A 24,874-nucleotide genomic window follows, 5' to 3' on the forward strand; every position below is an offset into this window, starting at 1 on the left:
GGTAAAACATACAGGACTAATGACACTGCCCTGAGGAGTACCATTTCCCACCATATACCTTCCTGATAATACTGTCCCTATTCTTTTTGGAATAAATAAATAAATAAAAAGTGTATGATCTTATTATGTCTACTTGATATCCCTGTCATGTTTAATTTAATCATTTAGGCACCAAAGTACCTTTGATCATTTCATGTCTTTGATGCGACACTCTATGGCCCCAAACATGTTTAGTTGCTATAAAGATCAAAGCTCATTTGCACACTTTTTTTCTCATTCTAGCTCAGTCTCACACATGAGCCAGTGAACAAGCAGCTAACCAGCAGCTAACCAGCAGCTAACCTGGCAACATGGCTATCCTGACCATCGGTTTCCTTGTAGGAGCCACAGTCACTGGGGCAACGAGGAGTCTATTTGACTCTATTTATACATCATATCTCCTCCCACGTGAAGAGAGAGATGGAGGTATTGGTGAGGATAACAATTCAGCACCCATGGTTGCCACTGGTCTGCCCGAATCAGCATCTGCCATTCAGGAGGATGAGGTCAATCCAAATAAGACCATTGCTGCAACTCTGCTCGACATTTGTGGAGCTTGGTACAACGCCGAAGATTCAGCGCCGGTGGTTTCTACTGAACTGCCTGATCCAGTAACTGGTGTTCAGGAGTCTGAGGTCAATCCTTTGGCCACTGCAGAGTCAGAGTCTGCAGCTCTGTTCAAGGATAAAGAAGAACAAGATGACACTGGACCTGCAGCAGTTGATTTGGACGCTCCAGCAGCATCAAATGAGACCATTGCTGCAACTCTGCTCAACATTTGTGGAGCTTGGTACAACGCCGAAGATTCAGCACCGGTGGTTTCTACTGAACTGCCTGATCCAGTAACTGGTGTTCAGGAGGATGAGGTCAATCTTCTGGCCCCTGCAGAGTCAGAGTCGCTAGCAGAACAGGACGAGACTGGACCTTCAGAAGTTGTGTTAGACGCGACAGCAGCTCTAAATGAGGCCCGTGCTGAAGATGTGATCAACTGGTGTTTACACAATGTGCACAATGTTGGACGATGGGTTATGCCTGTTGTGTATCATTGTTATTTGTTGTTTTATCTTCTTATCGTCTTTCTTACCATAGTAATCTCCGTAATCTTTAGAGTATGGCTCGGCTAATGTTGCCAGCGGAAAAACTGTACTTAAAAGCTGTCTCCAACTAGTACCACTACGCAGTGTGAAAATATTAAATGCAGGTATTTCTCCCACACAAATATGTAATTTAATATAAATATATTAAATGATTCTGCTATGTATTCCTTTACTTGTTTCATGAGAAGCGTTGGAAAATTCTTGATACAACTTTAATTTAAATTTAAATTATTTCTTTACTGTAAAACTCAAAACTTTACAACAATCTACAATCAAGGAATTTTCAATTAAGCACACATATGAAACAGTCTCTTCCTTGGGTGAATGACAGTGTTCGAAATGTAATGACGGGAAAGGATGATGCTGTAAAAAGATCTAATAAATGAAAGCAGTCCCTTGACAAATAAGACAACTGATCAATCATTGAAAATTCGATTTGATCAACTAGGTCAATATATTATAATGAATCCGTGCCCAGAGTTTCCAAGTCTGACAAAGCTATGTATGCACCATCACTACCGAAATCTCACCACTTCTTCTTTCAATCCAGGTAAACGTTTGTACCACATTTCAAGAAGTTCCCTCCGAGCGTATCTGAGACATCGTGTTCACCAATCTGTGCTGGAATCGTGGCGATTTCTATGCTCCACCATGCACACCCCAGTAACTACATGTGGCACAAACTGGGGTCGGCGGTTTGGCATCATGTCTCCTCACAGCAAGAGTCCTCTGTCCTCCCACTTTTCAAAGAGGTGAAGTTAATTGTATTTCACACTGGCGAAATGTCCTGGTGTACTTCGCCTCTTGCCCAATGTTCTTCTTGGACTGGCTCCAGCCCCCCCGGTGGCCCTCGAGGGGGACGCTGTATAGATAACAGATGGATTGGATGGATGGCCCCAACTGTAACTTAGACATATTCAAAACATATTCACATAATCAACTCCCTTAGATCATTGAAATTCACAGGATGGAATTTGGGGATTCCTCTCTAAAATGTGCTGTCTGAAAGGTTTTTTCTTTTGCAGAAGAGAAAGCTTAACTGTCCCTGGGGAAATATATCAACATCTATATGGTTCTCCAGGTAAAATGAGTATGTAGCCGTGGGTGGAGCGTGTTCAGCTTCCCTGTGGCTGTGTTGTGAAATCCAGACTGAGATAATGGCGTCTAGACAAATTTGTCATTGACATTTAACATGTCTCTCTTACACAGAAACGAATACAAATGAATGCGGCCGCCCAGTGAAGGTTGTGTTTGTGTCCGGCTGCGGCTCCTCATTAGGGAGGAGCTGTACGCCATCACTTTATTGTGCATATTTGTTATTGAGATTCAGTGACACAGAGAGAGGGATTGTTTCAAAACTCTCGAGTATTATTCCTTCAGCTTGTTTACTCGGTTCTTATCAAACGACAGAGGAGGCTGCAGGAGGAAGGCGTCGGGATGGCAAATAGATTCTGGGTTAAAGAATCTTTTTACAAAGGATTTAGCAAACATTTGCTTTGTTTATTGCAGCTTACAGTGTGCAAGATACTCGCCTTAACAAAACAGTGAATGGCCAAAGCCCTGGCGTGCCGAAAGCTCCAGGGAGGGAAGAGAGAGATTCCAAAAGTGTCAGGTTTATCTCGTACATAATCGCTCGCACGCGGGATGAGAGATAAGGCGGGGGAGCGGCGTCGGGGCTTCATATCTGCAAATGACACACGCTTGCTCCCGTGAAAGGAAACAGATGGAGGGAAGCCACGGCAACCTCCGCCGAGGCGAACTTTGTTAGGGCTTCACAAACTATAGCAAATAAGCATATGCCTTTATGGCCTGGTGGAGCCACAAATAGCTTGTCAGAAGTGTGAACAGAGCAGTTGCCCTTTATTGCTTTCAGTGGCGTGATGCTGCCTTGGAGTCGCTCGCTTTCTCTCTCATGCTGCTCCCCAATAAACGAGGAGCTGCTTGCTAACTCAGACCACGTTTACCTTTGGGGCCTGTGCGACTGAAATGCCCCTTTCATCTGGGAGGGACATGTCTGTCTCAATATCCCCATGGTGCTTATGGCTCTGTGCACACAGAGAACGTGGAGGAGGAGGGGGAAGAGATATTTCTTTGTCCACCATAGCGTATCCATCGTTTGTGTACCCTCTCCCACCCTTCGTCTCATCTTGTGGGGAAGGTGTGATGAATGCAATCAGGTCTGAGGGTTGGTGGTAGTGGTGGCGGTGGTGTGTGTGTGTGGGGGGGGGGTGCACGTGGACATGTCTACGAGGAAACGAGGTGAAGGCTGACTGGCAGCACCTCCAACCCTCCTCCCACCACCCTTCTGTTCTCCCACTTGTACCTGTCACTGGTGCATGGGTTGAGATCTCAGCGGCTGGCTGGTGCTCTCCAGCTGGCTGCTCGCGCAATATCTGTTTATCCTTCGCCCCGGCGAACCCTCGGGATTCAAACCGCAGCGTGAAGCCACATTCGATATGCTACGTCAACACTGTCTGCATTCACCAAGGCTCAAGCATGAAGTTTTGATGCTTCAACCTCCGCCAGATCTAGTGAATTTAAATGCAGTTTTCATTAGGGCCTGTTGACTGTAAAACTGAGGTATGACTTGCAGCCAATTTCCTAAAAACCCTAAATGAGATTAAAAGTGCAAGAGGTCACAACATGTTTAAAGGAAAAGTCTGACTAAAAGCACGAGAACACTGGTGGCAGTGAAACTTTTTTTCGTCCCGAGAGAACAAGTCGTATCTAAAATGATGAATCATCATGTGCAGATCAAATCAGATTGTCAGTCGCACAGATTTAAAGAGCCGTGCTTCTGTTTAGACTCAGTTTGTACGAGTCAGAGATGAGAAGGAAACAGTTCTTCACTGTGAGTATAGACTCACAATAGAATATCCTCCTCCAACAGCAGCTTCAGCAAATCATAATTCAGTAAAAGTACAAGTTGCCAGATGCATTTCAAGCAAATAGTTGTCAGCGAATCTTCTTTTGCATCAGGAATTTTCTGGTTATTTTTTTCCTTCTGTAATTTATAAGAGCTGTCACCCGTCCTAAGTAAACAGGATCAGATGAAGGTAGATGAGACTGGTTTTAAAACACATCGCTTTTGTTTTTCAGGTGGTTTGGAGCCTCTGGCCCCGTTTCAGTTTGAAGATTGCAGTCTGGACCCTTATTTACCTCCTGATTGGTTCTTATCAGCTGGAATGCCAAGCGTTGCTAACACTTTCAACAAATCCCTGTTTTTACCTGCATTTCTCATTCGTATTATCTGCAGCTTGCAGGGTAGACAATCTGCTCAATGTTTACTTCGGCATACAGAGCGAAAAGGTTTTGACCATATTGTTTGTTTGCATGAAGCCTTAGAACCAAACAATCCTGACTTTTATGAGAGAAGGACATTTCTGTTTCTTATCTCCAGGTTTCTTAGCTCTCCTCCCAGGATGGAGATGTGTGGTGTTGTCGAGCGGCAGATTCGACCTGAGAGGTTGTGAAGGTTTATGATATGAGGTCATGGTCACTGGGCGACAGAAGCTAAATGAAATCATAGCTGCAAGCAGCAATATGCTGACCTGCCACATGCCTGTGTGCGTATCTATATATCTCTTCTTTCATGAAGGAGAAAGTGTTTGCAGATGATCTGAATCTCTATCGCCACCAACGCAACAGAGTGACCAGTCTGCAGAGAAAGTTCAACACAGAGAAAAACGATTTATCACTGAATCAGGATGAAATGATGCTTACATTTGAAAGTACTGAAAGTATTTGATATTCTATGTATTCTTAATTGGCAATATCTGTTTTTCTCATCTATACTTCACTGAAATCAATACAAAATAAAAAAAATGCTTTGAATTGAAAGTATTATTCGACACAATAGACTAAACCACTTCTTAGATTTGGAAAAAGTCAAAAATTTGATTTAAAAACATAATTTACAAACAGCAGTATTTAATGTCAGTTGTCTTTCAGTTAAAAATACGTCACAGGCTTCTGCTGAAGTTTTGAAACTCGGAGAAAAACTTTCTTTCCTTTCCCTTTGCTTTTTAATTCTCTTTAAGTTTGGACGTCGTCCATTAATCCAGTCGATCTGATGCTCGAGCAGACGCAGGAAACCACATCAGCAGGCAGAGACTGTCACCGCTGTGGGAAAATTACATCCCTCCCTCCTCCAGCTGTCATTTACCTTGAGTCTCCGTATGACGAGCCTTTACATTATTGAACCCAGTGCACACGCTCCTCCATCTGTCACCATATTGGCCTCTCCCGCCCGCGCTCCCTGATTGGCTGAGGTTGTCATCGATCACGCGCCGCTGAATTGGCCCGGCGCTCAAATCAATGTGGAGACAGAAGAGAGTTTCTGACCTTGGACTCATCCCTCCCCATTCAAACCAAACTCCGCAGAGGGAGGCGGATTAAATTCCCAAAAAGTATTTATGAGTGCCGTAAAGTACACGACCTAAAGCATTTACTCTCTGCCCGTCCCCGTCTCTCTTCAGCACGGCATGAAATTAACTATATGCCAGTGAAGTCGAGTTTTCTCGCTCCAATTTCCCTTTTGACAAGCTGAGGCTAATGGAGGAGGTGTTCCTGGATTAATGTCTCAGCGCTTTAGCTAAACCCGTCACCGGGGTGAGCGAAGGCCTGATTGTTTGTGGGTGTCAGTGATTTACTTCAGGTTTGAAGTACTTATATTCAGACTATTTACTGGGTCATAGTTTTAATTTACTACGACTAAATGAGGTCGACTCAAAATACACTCGCTTATTTTTTACTATAGAAGATTCTCTTTGACAAACTGAAGTTTATGGAGTTATTTTATTATATTTGAAGAATAATACAACATTATGTGGTATCCGACAGTTTTTGGACATCGTGCCATCGGGATTTACACTTAATTAGCGGCTGTGGAAATCTCGTAAACCACTGTTGTGTTTGCTGCTGCTGCTAAGTGGCCGCCTCTCGCTCTCTGTCTCTATATGTGCACAGACGTTGGTATTTGTTGGCCTTTATATATAAATCTCTCCTCGGCCGGTTCCTTCTTGTCTGTGTACATACGCCGCGCAAAACCGAAATCAATACGCCCCTGCACTCTAATAATATTCTACAAATGGTGGCCCCCAGAGTTGGAACAGGATTAGGTAAAGAAATCTTTTAAAACACGCCGCCGCTTCAACAATGTACGGAGGGACCCGGTGCTGTCGGGGCTGATTACTGCGCCGGAGTTTAAGTCACTTTTCTAAAGGAGAATGGGATTTCTGCTCAATGTGACTTCACAGAAGTTGTTTTAGAAAACTCTTCGTGAACGGTTCTTTCTACGTTTGTTTGTAACGTACGACAGTTGCATTTGTATGTATGTATATACGCACACAAACACACACAAACACATATATAAATGTAGCATAAATATACATTGATATTTTATCTCCGAAGCACAAAATACTTTGCTTATTATTTTTTTATGTATCTCGGATGTTGTTGTTTTTTATTCCAAGGCTTGATGAGATTTTGTGTTTGCTTATTTTCTTCTTCCCCCGAGTTTGTAAATGTTAGTATTGATTGGAATTTTAAAAAGCCCATAATATTCCAACCCTATAGCGGCGGAGCGCACCGGGGCAACGCTGCGGAAAATGTCAAATACTCCCTCTGCTCTTTCATGCTGCTCCTGAGGTGACTGCTTTCTTTCTTTCTGGGAATTAGTGGCTCTTCAGCTTGAATTTCAAAAAACTTACCAATTAAAATGTGACTCCAGAAAATACAGTTTTTAATTAGTTTTAACTGTAAGATGCATTTTCCCGAGCACAGAAAAGCCTCCGACGACCTTGTTTGGAGCAAACACAAAAATTTAAAATTCTACTGCTCCTTAAAACTTGCACTAAACCTAAAGTTGTCTTTCTCCCTTTTGAACGCGGGAGCAAAAACTTGCCATGATTGATTGAAGTGCTTTGTGACAGTGGAGCTTTTTTTATTCTAACGCTGAAGTAGGTTGACTTCACCATATTTGTGATGTCGGAGTGTTGGAGGGATTTGTTTCTTTCTGAAGTGTCAGTCATTGTCCTCCCTGTATTAGAAATGATGAAATATCCTTAAGGGCTCCGCGGCGTCTCCTCTTTACAGCGTACTTTACCGACTCTGTTCTCCTCTAAACCGCTTTAATAGGAATTTAGATGAGCCACAAAAGAGGGGAAACTTGGAGCCGAGTCAAAACTTTCATCTTTTATTCACAAGCAGCGGCTCGAGTGCCATTTCAGACTTTCTTCATCTGGAATCGTCCCCGATGACGTTTTTTTTCCTCTTCCTCCGCTCGGTGGTATCTCTGCATATGGGTTGGCTTTACTTTCTGATAGTCCTATTAATAACAATTTCAATAAAATATAACAGCGGCGACTCTTTCAGACACAGGTTTTATTATGAGCAATGGGGCAATTTGGCGTAGAAGCATGTGGGTGTTCAAAGAAGAGCCATCACTTATCTAAATAGCGCCGAGTCATACGCTGAATGTCAAGTTATTAACTATGGCTGTAATACAAATTCAATTCAGAGGCCAGATTGAATTAGCAAAATGCTGAACTGCGTGCTAATCAAAAAATTGGGAAGCTATTCTGGAATTAATTCATACAACGTCACGGTTGTTTCTCATCAGGACGACCTCAAGTGATGTGTTCTGCTTCCTGTTTTGTACCAAATTATGCCGGGATTCAATTTATCAGAGCATTTAGGACTATTAATAGAATTCACATCTCGTCGGATTATTTTTACGTTTGTTTCATCGTCTGAAAATGTGATTATGATTTCAATTTTGCCTGATTTGCCTCTTAAAGCGCAGCAGCCTCCGTCCAGCCTCGTCCTCGTATAGACAATAAGTTGGAATTGCCTTCAGTGCTTCTTCAGACCTCAGGGACTTTTCTTCATTTTGTCTCTCTGCTCCCTCCTCGTGATCCGGGGGAATTGAAAAGTCAGTGCTCAATAATGGAATAAATGGGTTTTAAGGGGTTGGGGTGGGGAACTTTGTCCTTATCCAGGTATTAGTTAACAGCCCAGACACCATATCAGGCCTGTGTTAGAGACTCTGACGACCGTGGACTCTCCAACGTCTCACTTTACTGCTCGTTCACTATTTAATTCTATATTTAATGAGTTCTATTGTATTTTTAATTGTATTTTATCTTACTTTGTCACATAAAGTTGCCCTAGAACATTTATTACTGAGCTAATATCAAGATCTATTATTATTTATGTTACAATAAATAACAGTGCAACCATAGTATTTAATACAGTCCGACTGATTTAGATTTTTGGGGGCTGATAGTGATATATCAAAATATATATTCAATTCTAACACGAACATACGAGGAATTGTTAAATCCTATTTTTCTGAAAAGTTACTATTCGATGCTAAGCTGATACATTTCAACTCAGGATTTGTTTATTCATCAACATAAACACGTAGTCGAAGGTGGAAATCAATCACACAAGTTAATTTTCCAACTTTTTTTGCTTTCGTGATGGGAATGCAACTAATCACATGGTCTGTTGAGTCTGGAAACCGCAGAAATACAAGCGATTTTAAATGTGAGCAGCAGCAGCAGCAGCAGCAGCAGCAGCAGCGACTGTGTGAAACCGAGTGAAACATCCGACATCAAGGTGAGAAATGCTCGGCCGGCACCGGAGCCAGGTCTCCACACCGACCTCGTGGACTCGCTGACGTTTTACAACACCATTTCCTGGGAATGTCTCTTATAGATATTGCTGAACTTACAGTAGGTTTCATGCCCGAATGACCATAATGTATTTCACTTTAAAGTCCTGTACCTTTTATTTGCCTCAGCTGAATAGAAAACCAAGCTTTTATTGGCTTTATGTCCTATTTTCCCTCCGTTTTATGTGTATTGGATCATATTTTAGTGAGATACCTCAGTTTTACAGTGTGTTGACAACACAAACTCAACACCTCTGCAGGTACTTCACATTAAAAGCCTCCAGCAATTTCAGGACCAATCGTTTATTCCATTTGCAGCTCGAATTTTACAATGTTTATAGTGAAACATCAATATGAAGCGTCCTCAACAGTAGCTTGAATCGAAATATAATCATCTGAATTAATTATTTGTGCACAAGTTAATTCTGTTTTTGGCAGTTTTAAGCCAGATCCATAGGCAGCAGAAGCCCTGTGGTTAACATGGTGGAGAGATGACAGTATCGTATCTGCTGTTTAAAATTAGTCTCATGTAATTTGAAGTCTTATTACAGTTAAGTTGTGTGTTTTTAATATTGTTCCAAACTCGATGATGGGACCTAAACTTTAAATTTTAGCCTCACGCTGCCTCTTTGACCTTTTCCCTGTCTTACTCTTGACACAACAAAATTACACAACCTCATAAATAAAGGTCCGCTAAACATATTTTTCATATTTTTTATCAAGATCTATTTATTATTTTCTGAGAAATCAATGAAAATGTTAAACATCTTGCAATTTTACAGAAACTCTGCACCAAAATGTAATGTGTGCTTTGTTTGAAGTGGATTGAGTGTTTGTGTTTATCTGCGTTACAGTTGTCATAACAACCTCTCAAGGTGCTTTACCCTGGACTGCTTCTGTTTGCTGCACTTTTCCATCGCACATCATTCACAGTCTGAGCGGACAGCTGTCAGGGGTCGTTTAGGGTTTCAGTGTCTTGCCCAAGGACACTTTGAGCTCGGGATCGAACAACCGACCTTCTGATTAGCGAACAACCCGCTCCACCTCCTGAGCCGCGGCCGTCTGCCACAATCACTCACCTCTCGTTACCACATTGTGTCCAGGTAGAGCCGCATACGTCCCTGGTGACGCTCCCTCTGTGCGGGGAGCAGATGCTGCTCATCAATATCCGTCACTTTGTCTTTCTCTCTTTTTTCTAAACTAAATAAAATCTCAATTGCAAGTTGCACCAACGATGTTTCAGCAAATTAAACTTGATCGAGAACTTTCTGTAACTGGATCGTTGTGGCCTTTATTAAACCATTTAGTCTTTTTTTCCGTCCGGGCCCAGTGCTGCTCTTATTGTCTTGTTTTACTGCCTCTCATTTACTAGCTGCTGGCCACGGCGGAGTCGGGCTCGCGTACAGTACCATCCCTCGTTCCAGTTTGGCACTTTGCCTCACCAAGCCGCGGCCGTAAACGCTGCATAAATGTAGATTGGTCTTGCATCGTGCCCGGGACCAATCTTCCTGAGAGGTGGGGGGCGGTAATTTACGAGGTGCGATTTGCGCCGCGAATGTATCACCGCCGCTTTATCACCGCCCATCACAGGGCCTGATTAAATTGAACGGCGGCTGACACCTCGTTCGGCCAAAAACCTGCACAAAAACACAAACTCCAGTGTGAGTCGTGTCGTACACGTGTTCGATATCCGATCGCCGGAGTCACGCAAACAACTTTGTTTCGTGCGGTCGCTGCTGATCGGTTGCAGTCTGTTGCTCTTCTGCTGTTTATTTTATTTAGTTTCCCGTCTGTTATTTCCCTCAACCGCCCTTCCTCCCTCTCTCTGTCACTTTGTCCACTTGCCAACTCTTAATACACACAGACACACACACACACACACACCTTTGGCTCACTAAAACTGTGATGGAGATGTTGAGAACTCAGTTGGGCTGAGTTTGCTGGCAGACGACTCTTCTCGTGGACAGATTACCTTCAGTTGCAAGGAGAAAAGAAAAGCCCAGCGTCATGTGGGGAAGAGCTTAGTGTGGAGATCGAAAGGTAGAGACGAGGGTGAAGAGAAAACTGGGTGGAGAGAGAGAAGGGGAGAGAGAAGGGGAGAGAGGGAGAGAGAAGCCCTCCATTCACCATCTGCAGCTACTACAAGTGAGAGTTGGAGCAGACGACTTGTCTCGGGGACAAAGCCGATGAGGGAGCTCAGTCAATGAGAAAGATCGAGGGGCTGCGAAAAGTCAAAGAGGGTTAGGGGGAGAGCGGAGGAAACGGGGTGGGTGGTGGGGGAGAGTAGAGGAGAGGAGGATGAGAGACGGTCGGCGCGAGTGAAGTCGGGGAGCACACATTTCCCAAGAGCCCATCCGGGCGAATGGATCGCGGCGCATCAGAGCGACTCCTTGTCGTTATGTGATTGATTCACAAACGTGGAAGTGTGCTCCAGTCAGCTGACCGGAGAGAGGGAGAGGGAGTGGGGGTCTCCTGTAATCCTCCCACTTCAGGTGAAGCCTTGCACTCGCTCGGCACTTGTCCAGAGGACTTTCCTGTGCCGAGGAAGAGGAGAAGAGGGACGTCGGAGGATATTTTATCTCTCACTGTCACTCCAGTCATGTCCATGCTAATTGCCGCCCAGCAGATCGATACCACCACCTCCAAAATGGTAAGCTGCACTCGCACTGTAGCGTGCATGCTAAAGAACCGTTGAGCCGCAGCAGAGCGTCTGTGAGCATCTCTCATCTTCATCAGCGCTATTAGGCCCATGTGGTTCTAATGATGCCGATTCACTTTAAACAGACTTGTGCTCCTGCTGCTTTTGTTCGTCTCATCCTCAAACCATCTCTCGCAGAGGACGTTTGACTCTGGTTCTGGTGGGATTAACAATTCTGCATGTGTCCTGTCAGAGGACGTGAATGGCCGGTTGGGGGTCTGGCCCCTGGACGGTGGGGGGTTTATCATCCTGATGCGATGACAGCAGGTGCTGCGGTGTTGATGTGTCGCCCCTGCCCCTGGAGGTCTCTCCTTCATAACTCATTCACCGCCTCTCAAGGCTGCCGGGCGGAGTTGGAAGTTAAATCCGACTCTCCACCGCCCTCCATTCATCTTTCTCTCGGTTTTATTCTGCCTCCTCGTTTGAACCCTGGGAAGCACGTCAACGTTGGGTCCCGTCAGCAGCTGTGACAGAACATGACTCGGGCCAGAAGTGACTCTTCTTGTGTTTGCTCGTTGAAATGTTTGCTGCTGCTGATGTAAAGTGGCCTCGGCTGCAGTTTCAAGGTTGTGGAGACAGACTTTAGATTCTGTGATGGAAATTCAACAGTTTGATTTATGTAACAACTAAACGCCTTGAGGTGTCATTCCTTGTATATCACAATGGACTTCAGTTTATTTCACGTCACTGGTATCGTCACACTTAAGTGAAGAACATGCTCAGATCATGTTGTGCAATTGAGATATCAAATTAATATTATGAGAGAGATATTTCTATTTCATTAATTCTATTTTTTCATTTATTTTCTAAGATATTGCACCTTTTTCTGCAACTTGGATGTTACACTTCTCCATATTGCTATTTTAATTAATGTTTCTATTCTATTTTTATATGTCAGGGGGAAAGATTGCACACGTTTGGAGGATGAATGAAAGACAAAGCTCTCGATAAAGTTTCACACGCTGCTCACATACATTCTCAAGCTGCGTGGCGAGATGGAAAATGTGCCACATGTCATTTTGGAATTCCTGAAGGATCCATCTGGGTTTGACAAGAAGATGCAACAGTGGTAACCATTAAATTCTTATTTCCCACAATTGGAGACAACCCACTTCTTTTTTTTTTTTTTTACTAGTGAGAAATTTTATTGGTCCTGTCACGACTCAGCCGGTTACATCCTGTCCCTCCTGGCAGAATCCGAGGAGTCTGTGTGAAACCGACACGATGCTCCAGCGAGGCAACATGGAGACAGTTTAACTGAAAACAAACCGCTGATGCATCAAGTGCTTGGTCCCTGAGCAGCAGTAGGATGTTGAGCTGCAGCGTTCCAACAGGACCAGTTTAAAAAAACAAACAAACACATGTGACAGGGGTGTGAAGTGTTGCCACCAGCCACCACACGTGTAGCTGGCACCGGTGCAGGCGTGGTACAAAAGCAGGAGGCAGCTGTTGCAGGCAGATGTTTTGGGCTTTATGAACATAAGTTTTAATTCAGAGAAGAGGCTTCATGACTGTTTTGAGTTTATTCTGCCAAATTGGAATCAAAGATTTTCAAATTCAGGGTCAATAAAAGACATTTTGATTTGAAAGTAGTCAAATCGTGGATGTAGACGTGTAATTTTGCATAACAGACACCGGTGGTCACTTGGGTGCATTATTCAGTTTGTGTAAATGTAGTAAATCTGTGTCCATCACCTGATCATTAGGTTTAAAATATGATATAACTACAGTATTTTGCATTTATCGACTGCGACAGTGGAGATGGGCAGGGGCGTTAGGTGACGAGAACGGACATGATGGGATTCGAACCCTGGGCCACTTTAACCAGGTGACCGCTCACCCCTCACCCTCCTGTCCTCTCTGTCCACTCTGAATCCCACCGTTCCCAATGCGTCTGATTTCCTGCTCCCTCTGTACCCCCGGGCTCACGACACACGTCACCGCTCTGTGTTAAGACGTCTCATTTCCCAGCTAATGTGTCTAATTCCAATCACTGTTACATCCAAATGGTTTCCAGCCCATGTGCTCTTATTCCTGATGGAAACTCCTCACGTTAAACACGAGAGGAGCTTTGCAGGCAGAGGGGATGAGTTTCTGAATGAATTTTAATGACTTTTTTTTATACAAGCAGAGCTGGAAAAACACTGGAATTGGTATCTGGTTCAAACTCCACTCTGGTTTCACTCCAGCGTGGAGGGATTTCTGTACTTTGAGGTGGATTAGTTGTGTAGAAATGGGGGAATATTACAGAAGAAAGGACTAGATTCACTATTGATTCTTTTTGAAGTGACGGGTGATTGACTTCAACACGCAGCAAAGGCTGAAATATGAATATGTGATTTCTCTCTGCCAACATTTGTCTCTGGCGAAGCTCCTCGATGGCATTTAAGTCCAACTTCTCCCCAAATAAATCAATAATTACTATAAATCCACAGTTTTCTATTCATTCACACAACCTTTTACTTTCTGAGCCAAAATCCCCCTAAAAAAAAAAAAAAAGCCAAGAGGAGAAATGACTAATGTGGAATTGAATGTATTGATTTTTTTGGGGGGTGCTAATTGAAGCCCTGGCTAACGCTTTCCAGCCACTTCACTTGGCCTCCACTCAAAACTGTGACTGAAATCCTTTAGTAAAACTAATTAAAACGCCATCAGATAATACCAGCAGGTTGTTGTAGTAATAACAAAGTGTGTGTGCGTGTGTGTGTGCGTGCGCGTGTGCGTGTGTGTGTGTGTGTGTGTGTTTTCTGCACGTGTGTGTGTGTGGCAGGTTTAAATGCCAGACGTCCACGTGAGGCAGATTTCGTTCAACTTTTCACTTCTTGACTTTTCCTTTACATCCCATCCCTCTCTCACACACACACACACACACACACACACACACACACACACACACACACACACACACACACCTTCTGGTCTTTCAGAAGGCAAGACCAAAAGGTATGTTGGAAAATGCCCACCACTGCATTTCCTCCTGAAAGCCTCTCTCAGTTAAATATGTTCCTTTTCCCCGCCGCTGTCTGGCCGTCTGTAAACCTCTCGCAGTCATAATTCGAGGACATCTGGAGGTACAAATAAGCAGAGGGGTGTGTGTGTGTGTGTCTGTGTGTGTATGTGTGTGTGTGTGTGTCGTGCTGCAGTCAGCAGTGCTCGTAGCTACACAAGAAAAACGACGGAGTAATAAGCGAGGGAGCTGCAGCCAGATGCCTGAGTTCTTAATGCTTTTCACCTGATAACTGCTTTTTATGAACGTTTTTAAATAGATACCAAAAGTGTCAGGAAGCAGGATTTTGAGTAAAAGTGCATAAAATAAATTCTCACCCTCTTATCTCTATGGAGGAGGCACAACAGGAATCAGGATCATTTCACTTATTCCAGTTCGTCGTGGAGGGAATAAAAATGTCTGTGAATGTCAGATGTCGTAACTGTTCAAGCAGACATGGATATGTATAAGATAGATATAAGATAAGATATGTTAACACCGTACAGCTGATTCTGTCTCTCTACGTGTTTTGGATGTAAAAGTGTCAGACAAATTAAAAGTGATTAGATTTATGAATGTATGTAAATGAGGCTGTGATCTGGGTTTAAATGTTTCAGGCTGTGAACACATGATGCGTCTGCAGTGAGGAGCCAGAACTAGCTGAATATATATATCTAATGCCCTGTAGAATAAGATGATTTCAATAATCTTTAAATTTATTAGAGGGACTTCTGCATGTGCACATTCTCTGGAGCTCATGTAATGTTCATGAAAACAGCTTTTGAAAATGAAAGCGTAGATTCAGGGGCCCTGAGCTGAGAGGAGTCCCCCAAGGAGGGTATGAACCCCCTTAACTTTTAGGATTAGCTTCGTACTGGAGACTATAACGTCACCAAGGTGGGAAACTCCTTAACCAGGAGGTTTGGTTGAAGACTAGAACGTCTGGTGTGGGTTTGCACTTAAACTGAACTTATAACTGTGATAGTAACAGAATAATTTGAAGATTTGGTTCAGTTTCATTCGATCCCCACAGTTTTTGCTTTGCTTGTGAAGTCCCATCTCACGCTCCTGCGTGGATTCAACATGCAGAGCACATCGCTCGTCCTTCTGAACTCTCCACATGTGCTCCTCCGTCCCTGCTCCTGGATTTGTTTGGTTACTGCTGAGCCGTCAGAATAACAAATCAACCCTTGGCAAACACACCTTTCCCACCTGGACCACCGTCACCCTCCCAGTCGTGGGATTATTCTGCGAAATGGGATCCAGGTCGACACGGAAGCGTGAGATAACTGAAATGCAGTTTTTCCCTCCTCCCAGCCTCACATCTGCAAATTACCTTTGTGCCTCTTACACTTTATATGTGCTTCACCCTCCGTTGCAGCTCCTGCCCGCTCTCGACCACTGGCTTATTTGTGCCCCCCGCTCGCTCTGTCCCTCTAAATTTCCCCGGGACTTTATCATGCCCATTGCAAATAGGATTGGGAGTCCATTTGCCATGCTTCATGTCCCTTTGCCAGAGAAATCCACGGCTGATACAGACACATCATAAAACTGCAGAATGAGCGAAATACGATTCGTCAAAACTTTTTCCTCCCACTTGCTATTTGTCATTTCCGAGATTTGTTTCTCCTTGAGAGATGGTGCCGCGGTGGCGCCGGGCAGATGGAGGTGTCGATCAAAAAGAAAAAAGAACAACCATCAGATTGACGTTGAGGCAAGTAGGTGGTTTCTCAGCGGCAAGTGACAGCGCCTATTAATTTGGCCGTTTAATTATAAGTCCAGCAGCGTCAGGCTCCAGCACCTTCAATCTCGCCCTGTCATTCAAAACTCACCTCACGCCAGCGGCCACAGAAACACACTCAAACTTTTTGATCTAATGCTGAAACTTTTCCTCCGTCGGTCTTTGGAAGAATCCGTGGAAGAATCCTTTAAATCAATCAGACTTATACCTTTCTCTCATTTTCTGAATTGCCTCTGCATCCTTGTGGCGATACTTAGGGACGGATGTAAGATGTGAGGGGGTGTAAAATGACTGCAGCTGCAGAATCGTAGAGTCCAACAGACCCGCATATCCCGAGCAATGGCCACATTGATCCTCCCTCTGTCGGGCTCGGGATGGAAGGTGGAGCTTTATGACAGTATTCTCAGAGAGAAATGGACGCCAGCAGAGAAATGAGACGCCGCAGTATAAATTCCTGCAGTTCCTGCACCTCCTTTTCTCTCTCTCTCTCTCTCTCTCTCTCTCTCTCTCTCTCTCTCTCTCTCTCTCACCTGAACTTTTGCTCCTGCGCTCGCTCCCCCCCTCGGCTTCAGGAGGAGGTTTTTCTTTTCCGTCTGTGACAAGGTCAAACTTCACACTCCTTCCTCCGTCGTGCTTCAAGTTTGCCGAGTGGATTAATTCTTCAAATGCCATATGTGCGATTAATCAGCACCATATGACTTCGCTTGCTCGGAGTGTTCTGTTCATCACTTTATCAAAAATAAAATTCAATTTAAAGGGTCAGTTCACCCGGAGCAGTCAAACACTGTTGGGGCCTGCAGAACTTTATTTAAAGTCTTGGTTGAGATTTTAACATTTACACAGATATGAATCTAATCTATGAAGTTTGTCTACATCCAATGTATGTACATCTGATTATTGTAGCTTTTAAAAACATTGATTCTTGTATTAAACAAGCAGATGAACTGAAAACATCTGACATTGTGGAATAAGATCATTTTTCACCAAGGAATAAACAGTATATTTTGCTATAATTAGATAAAATTGCCTTTTAAATCATGATATTTAGAATTTTCTACATTTCATCAAACTATCCATCATTAAAGATAATTCTTCCTCTTGTTTAATTCACGTCACTTAAAGCTTGTGAGGATGAGTGACTGCCTCCCTCTGGCCATGATCATTTCATGGCCTTGCAGTCCTGCAGCAATAACACAGCGTTTGGGGAAAATACTGTGGACAACTGCCTCTGCACCACCTTCGTCTTTATGACGGAGGAGGAGGAGGAGGGTGCACCCCCCCAGAGTGGCTTCAGTCCAGGGCCGAGAATTTGGCTCGATAGGAACAACTCCTGCTCAGGAGAATTCATCATAAAGATAAGATAAGATAAGATTACATAAAACATAACATGTAGGAATAAAGGTTTTTGCTTTTCTAATGTGCAATAGAAAGGATGCAGGTTGTGTAATGTACAAGATGTGGAGCAGTGTTTCTTTTTGCATAATGTTGTTGGTTCACAGAATGTAATGCATTGGTTTATATTGCCTCAGGGGCATGTGCACAGTTTCTGCATGAAGACAAATTTTCAAAATTGATATTTCCAGCAGCACAGTGAGGAATTTATTCAGAAATCAATAGACCTAGATGAAGCAGCGTTTATCCACTAGATGCCAGTGTTTGCTCTCCTTTGTTACATTTGGTGTCTCCTCTTTCTAATTCACCTGCTTCATGAAACATCTGTAGCTTTTAGGAGTTGTGGTTATTGTGTTTGCTGCAGAATAGTGGAATAATTCCCTGTTTCTAGTTTCCAGGATGAACCCACAGGTTCCTGTCGAGGTTTCATTCATGATTGATTACATGAAAACATAATGAGAATCGTCATTAGTATAACAAAATCCCCTTTGTCGTGTTTTGTGATCCGGTTGCATCAGATAACAGTGATTTATTTTGGAAGTTTATAAATGTCCCACTCAGACAGAGGAGACTCTCTGCCCTCTGCTGCCCAGCTCCAGTACTGATCCCACAAGCCGGCTGCATTTAACTCTTCATCAGCTCCAGAAATACTGAATTTCACTTTCTGTGCATGATCCAAATCAATGTGATGGGCCGAGCTAAGGTGCAGCGGCCGAGGCAGACTCCACTGCAGACCCAGGAAGTGTCTTACCTCTCATTTCTTCCACATTATTAATATCCAGCTTGAAAATGTCCCACGTACAGTCTCCACTTCTAAATGCACAGCTCCTGCACCCTCAGGATTCCTCGCAGTTTGTCAAACCTTGCTGCTCTGCCTTCCTCTCTCCCCCTAATCACATCACTACAGTGCCTGAAAATTGAATTTCATTTTCTGGGTCCTGTGCCAGAGCCTGAGATGGATGTGATGTGCCAAAACACATGGAAGCCTGTTTTTTTTTTTTGCTGTTCCTTTTATGAAACCTCTCTTGGAAATCAATGGTAAAACATTTTGCAGGCGCATGGCAGAGCGGCCCGGTGCACACTCTGTGTATGTGGGTTTGCAGCTCGGTAATCAAGTCGTGCAGCGCAGGGTGTGTTTTTAATCTTCGAAGATTAAAAACACACCCTGCAGACTTCTTTCAGGAGGTTGTCTTAATTGACGAGTAAATCTGAACAGATGTTGGGGGGGGTAGGTTCGCTCTGAGTACACAGGAGGAGGATGTTTGTATCTCATGAGGCATTAAGCTTCTCCCAGAGAACTTCCTGCAACTTGTCTGGTACGTGGGCTGTGATGAGAGCGAGGCTGAAGTCCCAGCATGCTCAGCTTGTTAGAAACACAGAGGGAGGAGTCCTGTGTCCTGTGAGGCAGAATGAGAGCAAATCAAATGACAGATTCTGGATCTGTTGTGTGCAAAGTAACGATTCCCACTGGTTTGCTAATGAAGTTAAACGATGCTGTGTCTGGACTCGGCGCCGTCCTTTAGAAACTATTGGTTGAACGTCTGGTGACTCTAATTCAACTGCTCTTCTTCCCCGACTCATTCTGTCGAGATGAACAAGATGATGAATCAATAAGATGATTGACAAGCATCTATTTTGATAATCACGTTATAACTTCTATCATCTCAGATGTGAGATTTCACTTCTTTTCTTCCTCATGTATGATTGTAAACTGATTATCTATCTGATTTTGGGGGTCGAAGGTAAAAGGTCACATGTTTTGGGCCGAACCTACAAAATGTTCACACCAGTTACGACACAATTTAACACAAACGCCTAAAAGGTCTTGTACGATCACAATATTGAGCAAAAAACACTTCTCTGGACATTATTCAACGCCATAAATCAGGAAGCAGAGAATATTGTGACGATGTTTCCTGAAACTTGACCGGTCGGCAGAGGCTTGAAACCACGAGCTGGCAATTCTAGCTTTTTATACATCATCCTCTTGGGTCTCTGGGGGAGCCTTTACCCTCTTACCTCACCTCACTGCTGTTTTAATATGGACAGGCTCAAATGACTGGATTACACTGCACGGACGAACATACACAACAATCTAAAGCTCAACTAATTTCTATCCTTTGGGCAATTTAATGTTTTAATCTAATTTTATTTCTTCACCTTGTTTTAGTTGAGTCATTACTTTTAATTGAGTCATTTGCTTTATATAAAACTCTTTATATAAAAACGTTGTTTTTATATTTGCTCTGTTTTTTTGTGTGTTTTCTTGTCTTGGAATGTTTTGTTCATCGATTTGTTTTCTTAAAACCAAACAAGGGGAAACAAATCTCTGTAATTCTTCACCGTGTTGACGTCAGACGGATTAATTTTCTTATTTTATGGTCCAGAAAAACCTTTCACCTTGACAACGTGCCATGCCTTTCAACTGTCTCTCCTCCACATGGGGGCGCTCTTGCTCTCTGCACGACGCCTCCTCCACGGACCCGAATGGAGGTAAAGATGTAAAAAAAAACAACTAATAGAGACACTTGATTCTTCTCTGTCTCCATCTGCAAAGTCATGATAAGTTTCCAGCGCAAATCTCTTGATATCTGATGCGTTAAAGCTGTTCTGGGTCGTTCGCATGCGGCAGTTTGGTGCATCCGCTTCTCCCTGCGCGTAAAGACAAAGAGCCGCTGGTCCCTGAGCGTTAGTCAGCGGTCACTTTCTCCTTCTACCACGGGGATGGTGATGGAGGGAGCCGGGATCTCGCTGAGCTTCCTCCGGCTGCTCGGGTCCGGATCGTGAGCGGTGTGCGTCCTGGGATCCAGACCGGTTTGGCTTTTTTTTCCTGCCAGTTACGCGTCAAGTTGGGGGAAAGTGAGGAAACTGCGTCGGTGCAGCATCGAGGCTGAAAGTACGTGATGTGAATCCTGAACAGTTTTTTGTCTCTTCCTCCAACCAGAGCTTCGTCTAATCGAATTACTAAAAAACTTGGACTTGACGGACTCGACAAGTTATTCTTCCTTTTTTTCTTTTTTTTAAACGAATAGTCGACATGGCGTCACTGTATCAGAGATTCACCGGGAGGATCAACACCAACACGTCCTTCCCCGACCCCCCGGAGGCGAGTCATCTCCTCGGGCAAGGTGTGGAGGGGGAGAGGGCGGCGGAGAGCCAGGGACCCCGGCCTCAGCTTCAGTACCGGAGACACTGCGAGGACGAGGATGTAAGAAACTCACCATCACCTCTGGTTACAGGACCATTATTCATTAGTTGTGCGCTTTAAAAACACATGTAATCGACTTTAAAATGACGAGATACATTGATTTTAGGGCCACAAAGCTGAGTGTTGATTCTAACTTCCCCCCTTTTCAGAGGCAGAGTTATCGAACTTGTGCGTCAAAGCCTCGATTGGTTGGCGTGTGTGTCAATAAACGATGCGTCAGAAGCGTCTCCTCCATGTCTGGTCACTCAGTTAATCCCACAAATCACACGTCAGGGGTTTCGACACGACGTGCTATTCTTAGATTCCTAGAAAAATCTGCTTTTCCACGAGGCTCTGCTATAAATATGCACCATTTCTCCCGGTTGGTTTGATCTGACACGTTTAAAGCAGATGTTGAGCTGTGTGAGCTGCTCGCAGTGACTCAGAGGCTGTTTGTTTACCACAAAAGACTCAGAGGGATTTCCATACATTCTTCCACGGGGGGGGGGTCACCTTGGCTCTTCATAATGATGCTGTTATAGTAAAGGTGCAGATGTATGAGGCTGTTTCCAGATGTTCAGCTCCAGACTCCCGGAGCTGTCCGCGGTGCTGAAACACAGACGTTTTAAAAAGAGGTTGCCTGTTTACTCCAGTCTCATAAAGTGCCCTGTTGTCTTCCTTGTGGAATCTATTTGCATTTCACGAAGACCTTGAATTAGCTGTAATTCTGGTTAGTTGTCAACGTCCATGCGTGACCTTGGAATTATCTGCTGCTACGAGTGAATTATGTGGTTTTGAGCTCTGAATTTTCACTTCATAAATGACCAATCGGTAAAATCTGCAAATTTACCTTTTTCACACGGGCTACTTTTACGAGATAGAGCGGGTCGTCCACTCGAAGCTCAGCGGTTCGATCCCAGTCTCCCCTGTTACGCGTGTCCAAGTCTCCTTGGGCAAGATTCTCGGTCAGAGAACAATATACAAGTTAGTGTTCAGCATCAAACGAAGTAAAACATCATTTAGTGATGATGTCGCTCCTTTAACCTTGATCACAAACCAGCCAGTTGACACCTAATGATTCAATTGGATTAACTTTTTTCCATTTGTCACCTCAGTATTAATGATTCTATGTGTGTTTCCATGTTCGAATCACCATTTATCCAAATATCTGTGTCTCAGGATTCATCTGCGAGCTCTCGTGTGTCGGGCGCAGGTTGTAAAAACACAGGTTGAGGTGAACATGAATACTAACATGAGGTTGATTTATTGAGCGCTGGTCATGTCTTTGTGCTTGTTGGTGCAGAGAACTCCAACATGATCTGAAATCAATACAAACAGTGATGTAGTGTCGTCCCTATTCATCAACCTGAGAGCATGATAGTGCAGAGAAGAGCTTTGTCAGAGATAAAGACTTATTAATACAGGCCTGTGCAGTGATTACTGCAGGACGGAGAGATATACTGTAAATCCTGCTCTCTCCTTTCAATGGTGGGTTTTTTAACGCTATTTATTTTTATACACTGTTAATTTCCACATTTTATTCACCGTATCTCGCTCTCCTGTCCCAGTAGTTTTCCTTTGAATGTCAATCCGAGCTTTGGCGTCCGTCCAGCTGCGTGGCTTTAATGATTGAGTCTGGTGGAGGTGACATTTACATCCCACTGTGAAGATGAGAACTCGAGCCCACTGGGATGTAAAGCTCATCCACTGACTCCGACCCCCCACCAGCCCCGATCTGCCACTTCAAACCTGCATCCACCCTTTTTCTCCTTCATACCTCACCTCTCTGTCACACGTGGCTGTTTCAGAGACATTAGATTGTGTTTCCTTCGAGAAGCTTTGATTCCTGCATCATATTGTCACTTCTAGATGAATCCTAGCCTGCAGTGTTTGAGATGCTGGGTACATTTCACTCCCTCTGTGTGTCTCCTTGGATAAAAAGTGTCAATTTAACACTTTAATTCTCGGGCTCCATGATCTCAACACCTCCTTGTTCTTTCTGACACTTTCTCTCTGTCCTTGTTGCTCTGCCGTGTGATTTCCTTCCTCACATCTGACAGTTGTACCGTCCAGAACCGGACAAAGTGAGGGAGCACGTTAAAGTTTACTGTGCTGCTGAAGGACACTTGGATATTGATGGACACCTTCGCTGTGCCAGGTATCGACTGAGGGACCGTGACTCCTCACAACCTATGGTTCCCAATGCGGGGAACTGAAGTACAGATCAAAATAGTCCATAACAAACAGAGTCCTGTATTTAAACTCGTACATACAGATCATATCATCACTTAATGTTCCTAAAATATCAGTATGATTAAGTACAAATACTGCTTCTACTTACAGCTGCCCTGTGAGTGACTTCCTATTATAAATGACTTCATTACACTGATGATTTCTGTTGTTGGAGTTACTTTAACTACTTTACAGTATTTACAGTGAGATAGTTTAGGTTACTGGTTCCCAGACACGGTTCAGGTCGTCTCTTCGTGGGTCGCAAGATAAAAATCTAAGCGTTAAAAGTCCTGCTCCACTAATCTGCTTTTGTTTTTTAACCTTCCTCTGATTTTGGCTTGATTGTGAAATATTAGGTCATTTACCCTCTGTCGGCCTTGAACAGCTACTTAAATGAAACCGTCTGAGAAACTTGGAGCATTAATCAACATTTTATGCAGTATTTCATGGAGCCTAGTGAGGTAGGAGTATAAAACAGCATCAAACGATGATGCTGTATACTTCCAGTCATATAATAGGTTCCTGCTCAGTGTTTGTTCCACATATGAGGACTGCAGATGGAGGAATTAGTCCCCCCTCAAATAGACGATGCATCTAAAACCGCTCATTATTGCTTTTGTTTGGGATGAGCTTGAGTTATTCTCCATTGCCGCCTAAATCCTTCTCTGTCAATACATTCGATTGTGATCTTAGTTTGAAAATCCTCTCTGATGATGAGTCCCGGCTGGTGAAACAACTCATTACGATCTGATCAAACATGTTTTCTATGTATTTCTTTGTTCCAGCAGCTTTCACTCTGCGAGCCTGTGTTATCTGCCTCTCGTCCGGGCGCTGCGTTTTCCACGAATCAACTTTCCCGCGGCCGACTTTCACAATTAAAAAGGGAATTTGAGGAGTTTAATATCCAGCATTGTTTAGCCTTTCACCTTCCGTCGGTCCAGTCCACGTCCGTCTAGACTGTGATATTATGTGAAGCCTTCTTTGTTCCCACTTGAGCCGCCTGCAGCTTCATTTTAAAGTGAGAAAGTACATGCAGCCTCACATTTCAGCCTCGTTAATTAGATTCCCTCTCCTGTGGCATTTAAAGAAGCGAGCAAACAGATAAAAAGCAGAAATGGATCCTTACATTCGCCATCAGAGCTTCGTCCCCGTGGTTGATTTTAGTTTTTTCTCCACAGACCCTATTACAAGAGTAAACATCTCTGTTTGTGTGTCTGTCTGGTACGATCAGCGCGTAATGAGACTCAGGAGATGTATGACAGAGATTCAAACCCTTACAGACACACAGAGGTGAGGTTTTGTGTGCTGTGTGTGTGTGTGTGTGTGTGTGTGTGTGTGTGTGTGTGTGTGTGTGTGTGTGTGTGGTTTAAGTCGCATATTCCCCCAGTTTCACTTTTTTTTTAACTCATCTCGCTTATTCTGTGCTCTAATGGCTTTGCCCCGGCACTTTGCATAAAGGGGGATGAGGAAAAAAAAGGATAAATCCACACTCGCACATTAATTCACACACAGTTTCTCCCTTTTGGCTTTATCTCTCTGTCACACACACACACCACACACACACACACACACAACACACACACACACACACACACACACACACACACACAGACAAAAGGATATTTTCCTGGTTATGGATTATGAGGCAGCCAAGCCCTGAAATGCACTTTTAATAAGCTGGCCAGTATCAGATTCATTGTTTTTTATGATAACACGATGAGTAATAATGAACAACAGTGAGGGGGAAAAGTAGTAAATATATATAGTATATAGTAGAATCTGCTTTTATACCCTTTCCCCCGCTGTCAGCAGGTATGGAGGTTA

At 43.7% G+C, this 24,874-nt stretch overlaps 1 protein-coding gene across 4 annotated transcripts in view; it reads left to right on the forward strand.

Moving 5' to 3' along the window:
- Positions 1-24,874, forward strand: part of dpp6a (dipeptidyl-peptidase 6a) — a 167,104-nt gene that overhangs the window by 32,242 nt on the left and 109,988 nt on the right. The window contains exon 1 of one of the 4 annotated variants that reach the window (XM_035142584.2): positions 11,362-11,464. The exons of 2 other annotated variants lie outside the window; for them this stretch is intronic. In XM_035142584.2, coding sequence (XP_034998475.1) covers positions 11,414-11,464 — 51 coding nt within the window. In that variant the 5' untranslated portion in view covers positions 11,362-11,413. Of the gene's footprint in view, positions 1-11,361; positions 11,465-20,289; positions 20,840-24,874 lie in introns of those variants that run through there. One more of the 4 variants, XM_035142579.2, reaches the window with a different exon arrangement.

The sequence above is a fragment of the Hippoglossus stenolepis genome, chromosome 19, assembly GCF_022539355.2.
Source record: "Hippoglossus stenolepis isolate QCI-W04-F060 chromosome 19, HSTE1.2, whole genome shotgun sequence".
Lineage (NCBI taxonomy): Eukaryota > Metazoa > Chordata > Actinopteri > Pleuronectiformes > Pleuronectidae > Hippoglossus > Hippoglossus stenolepis.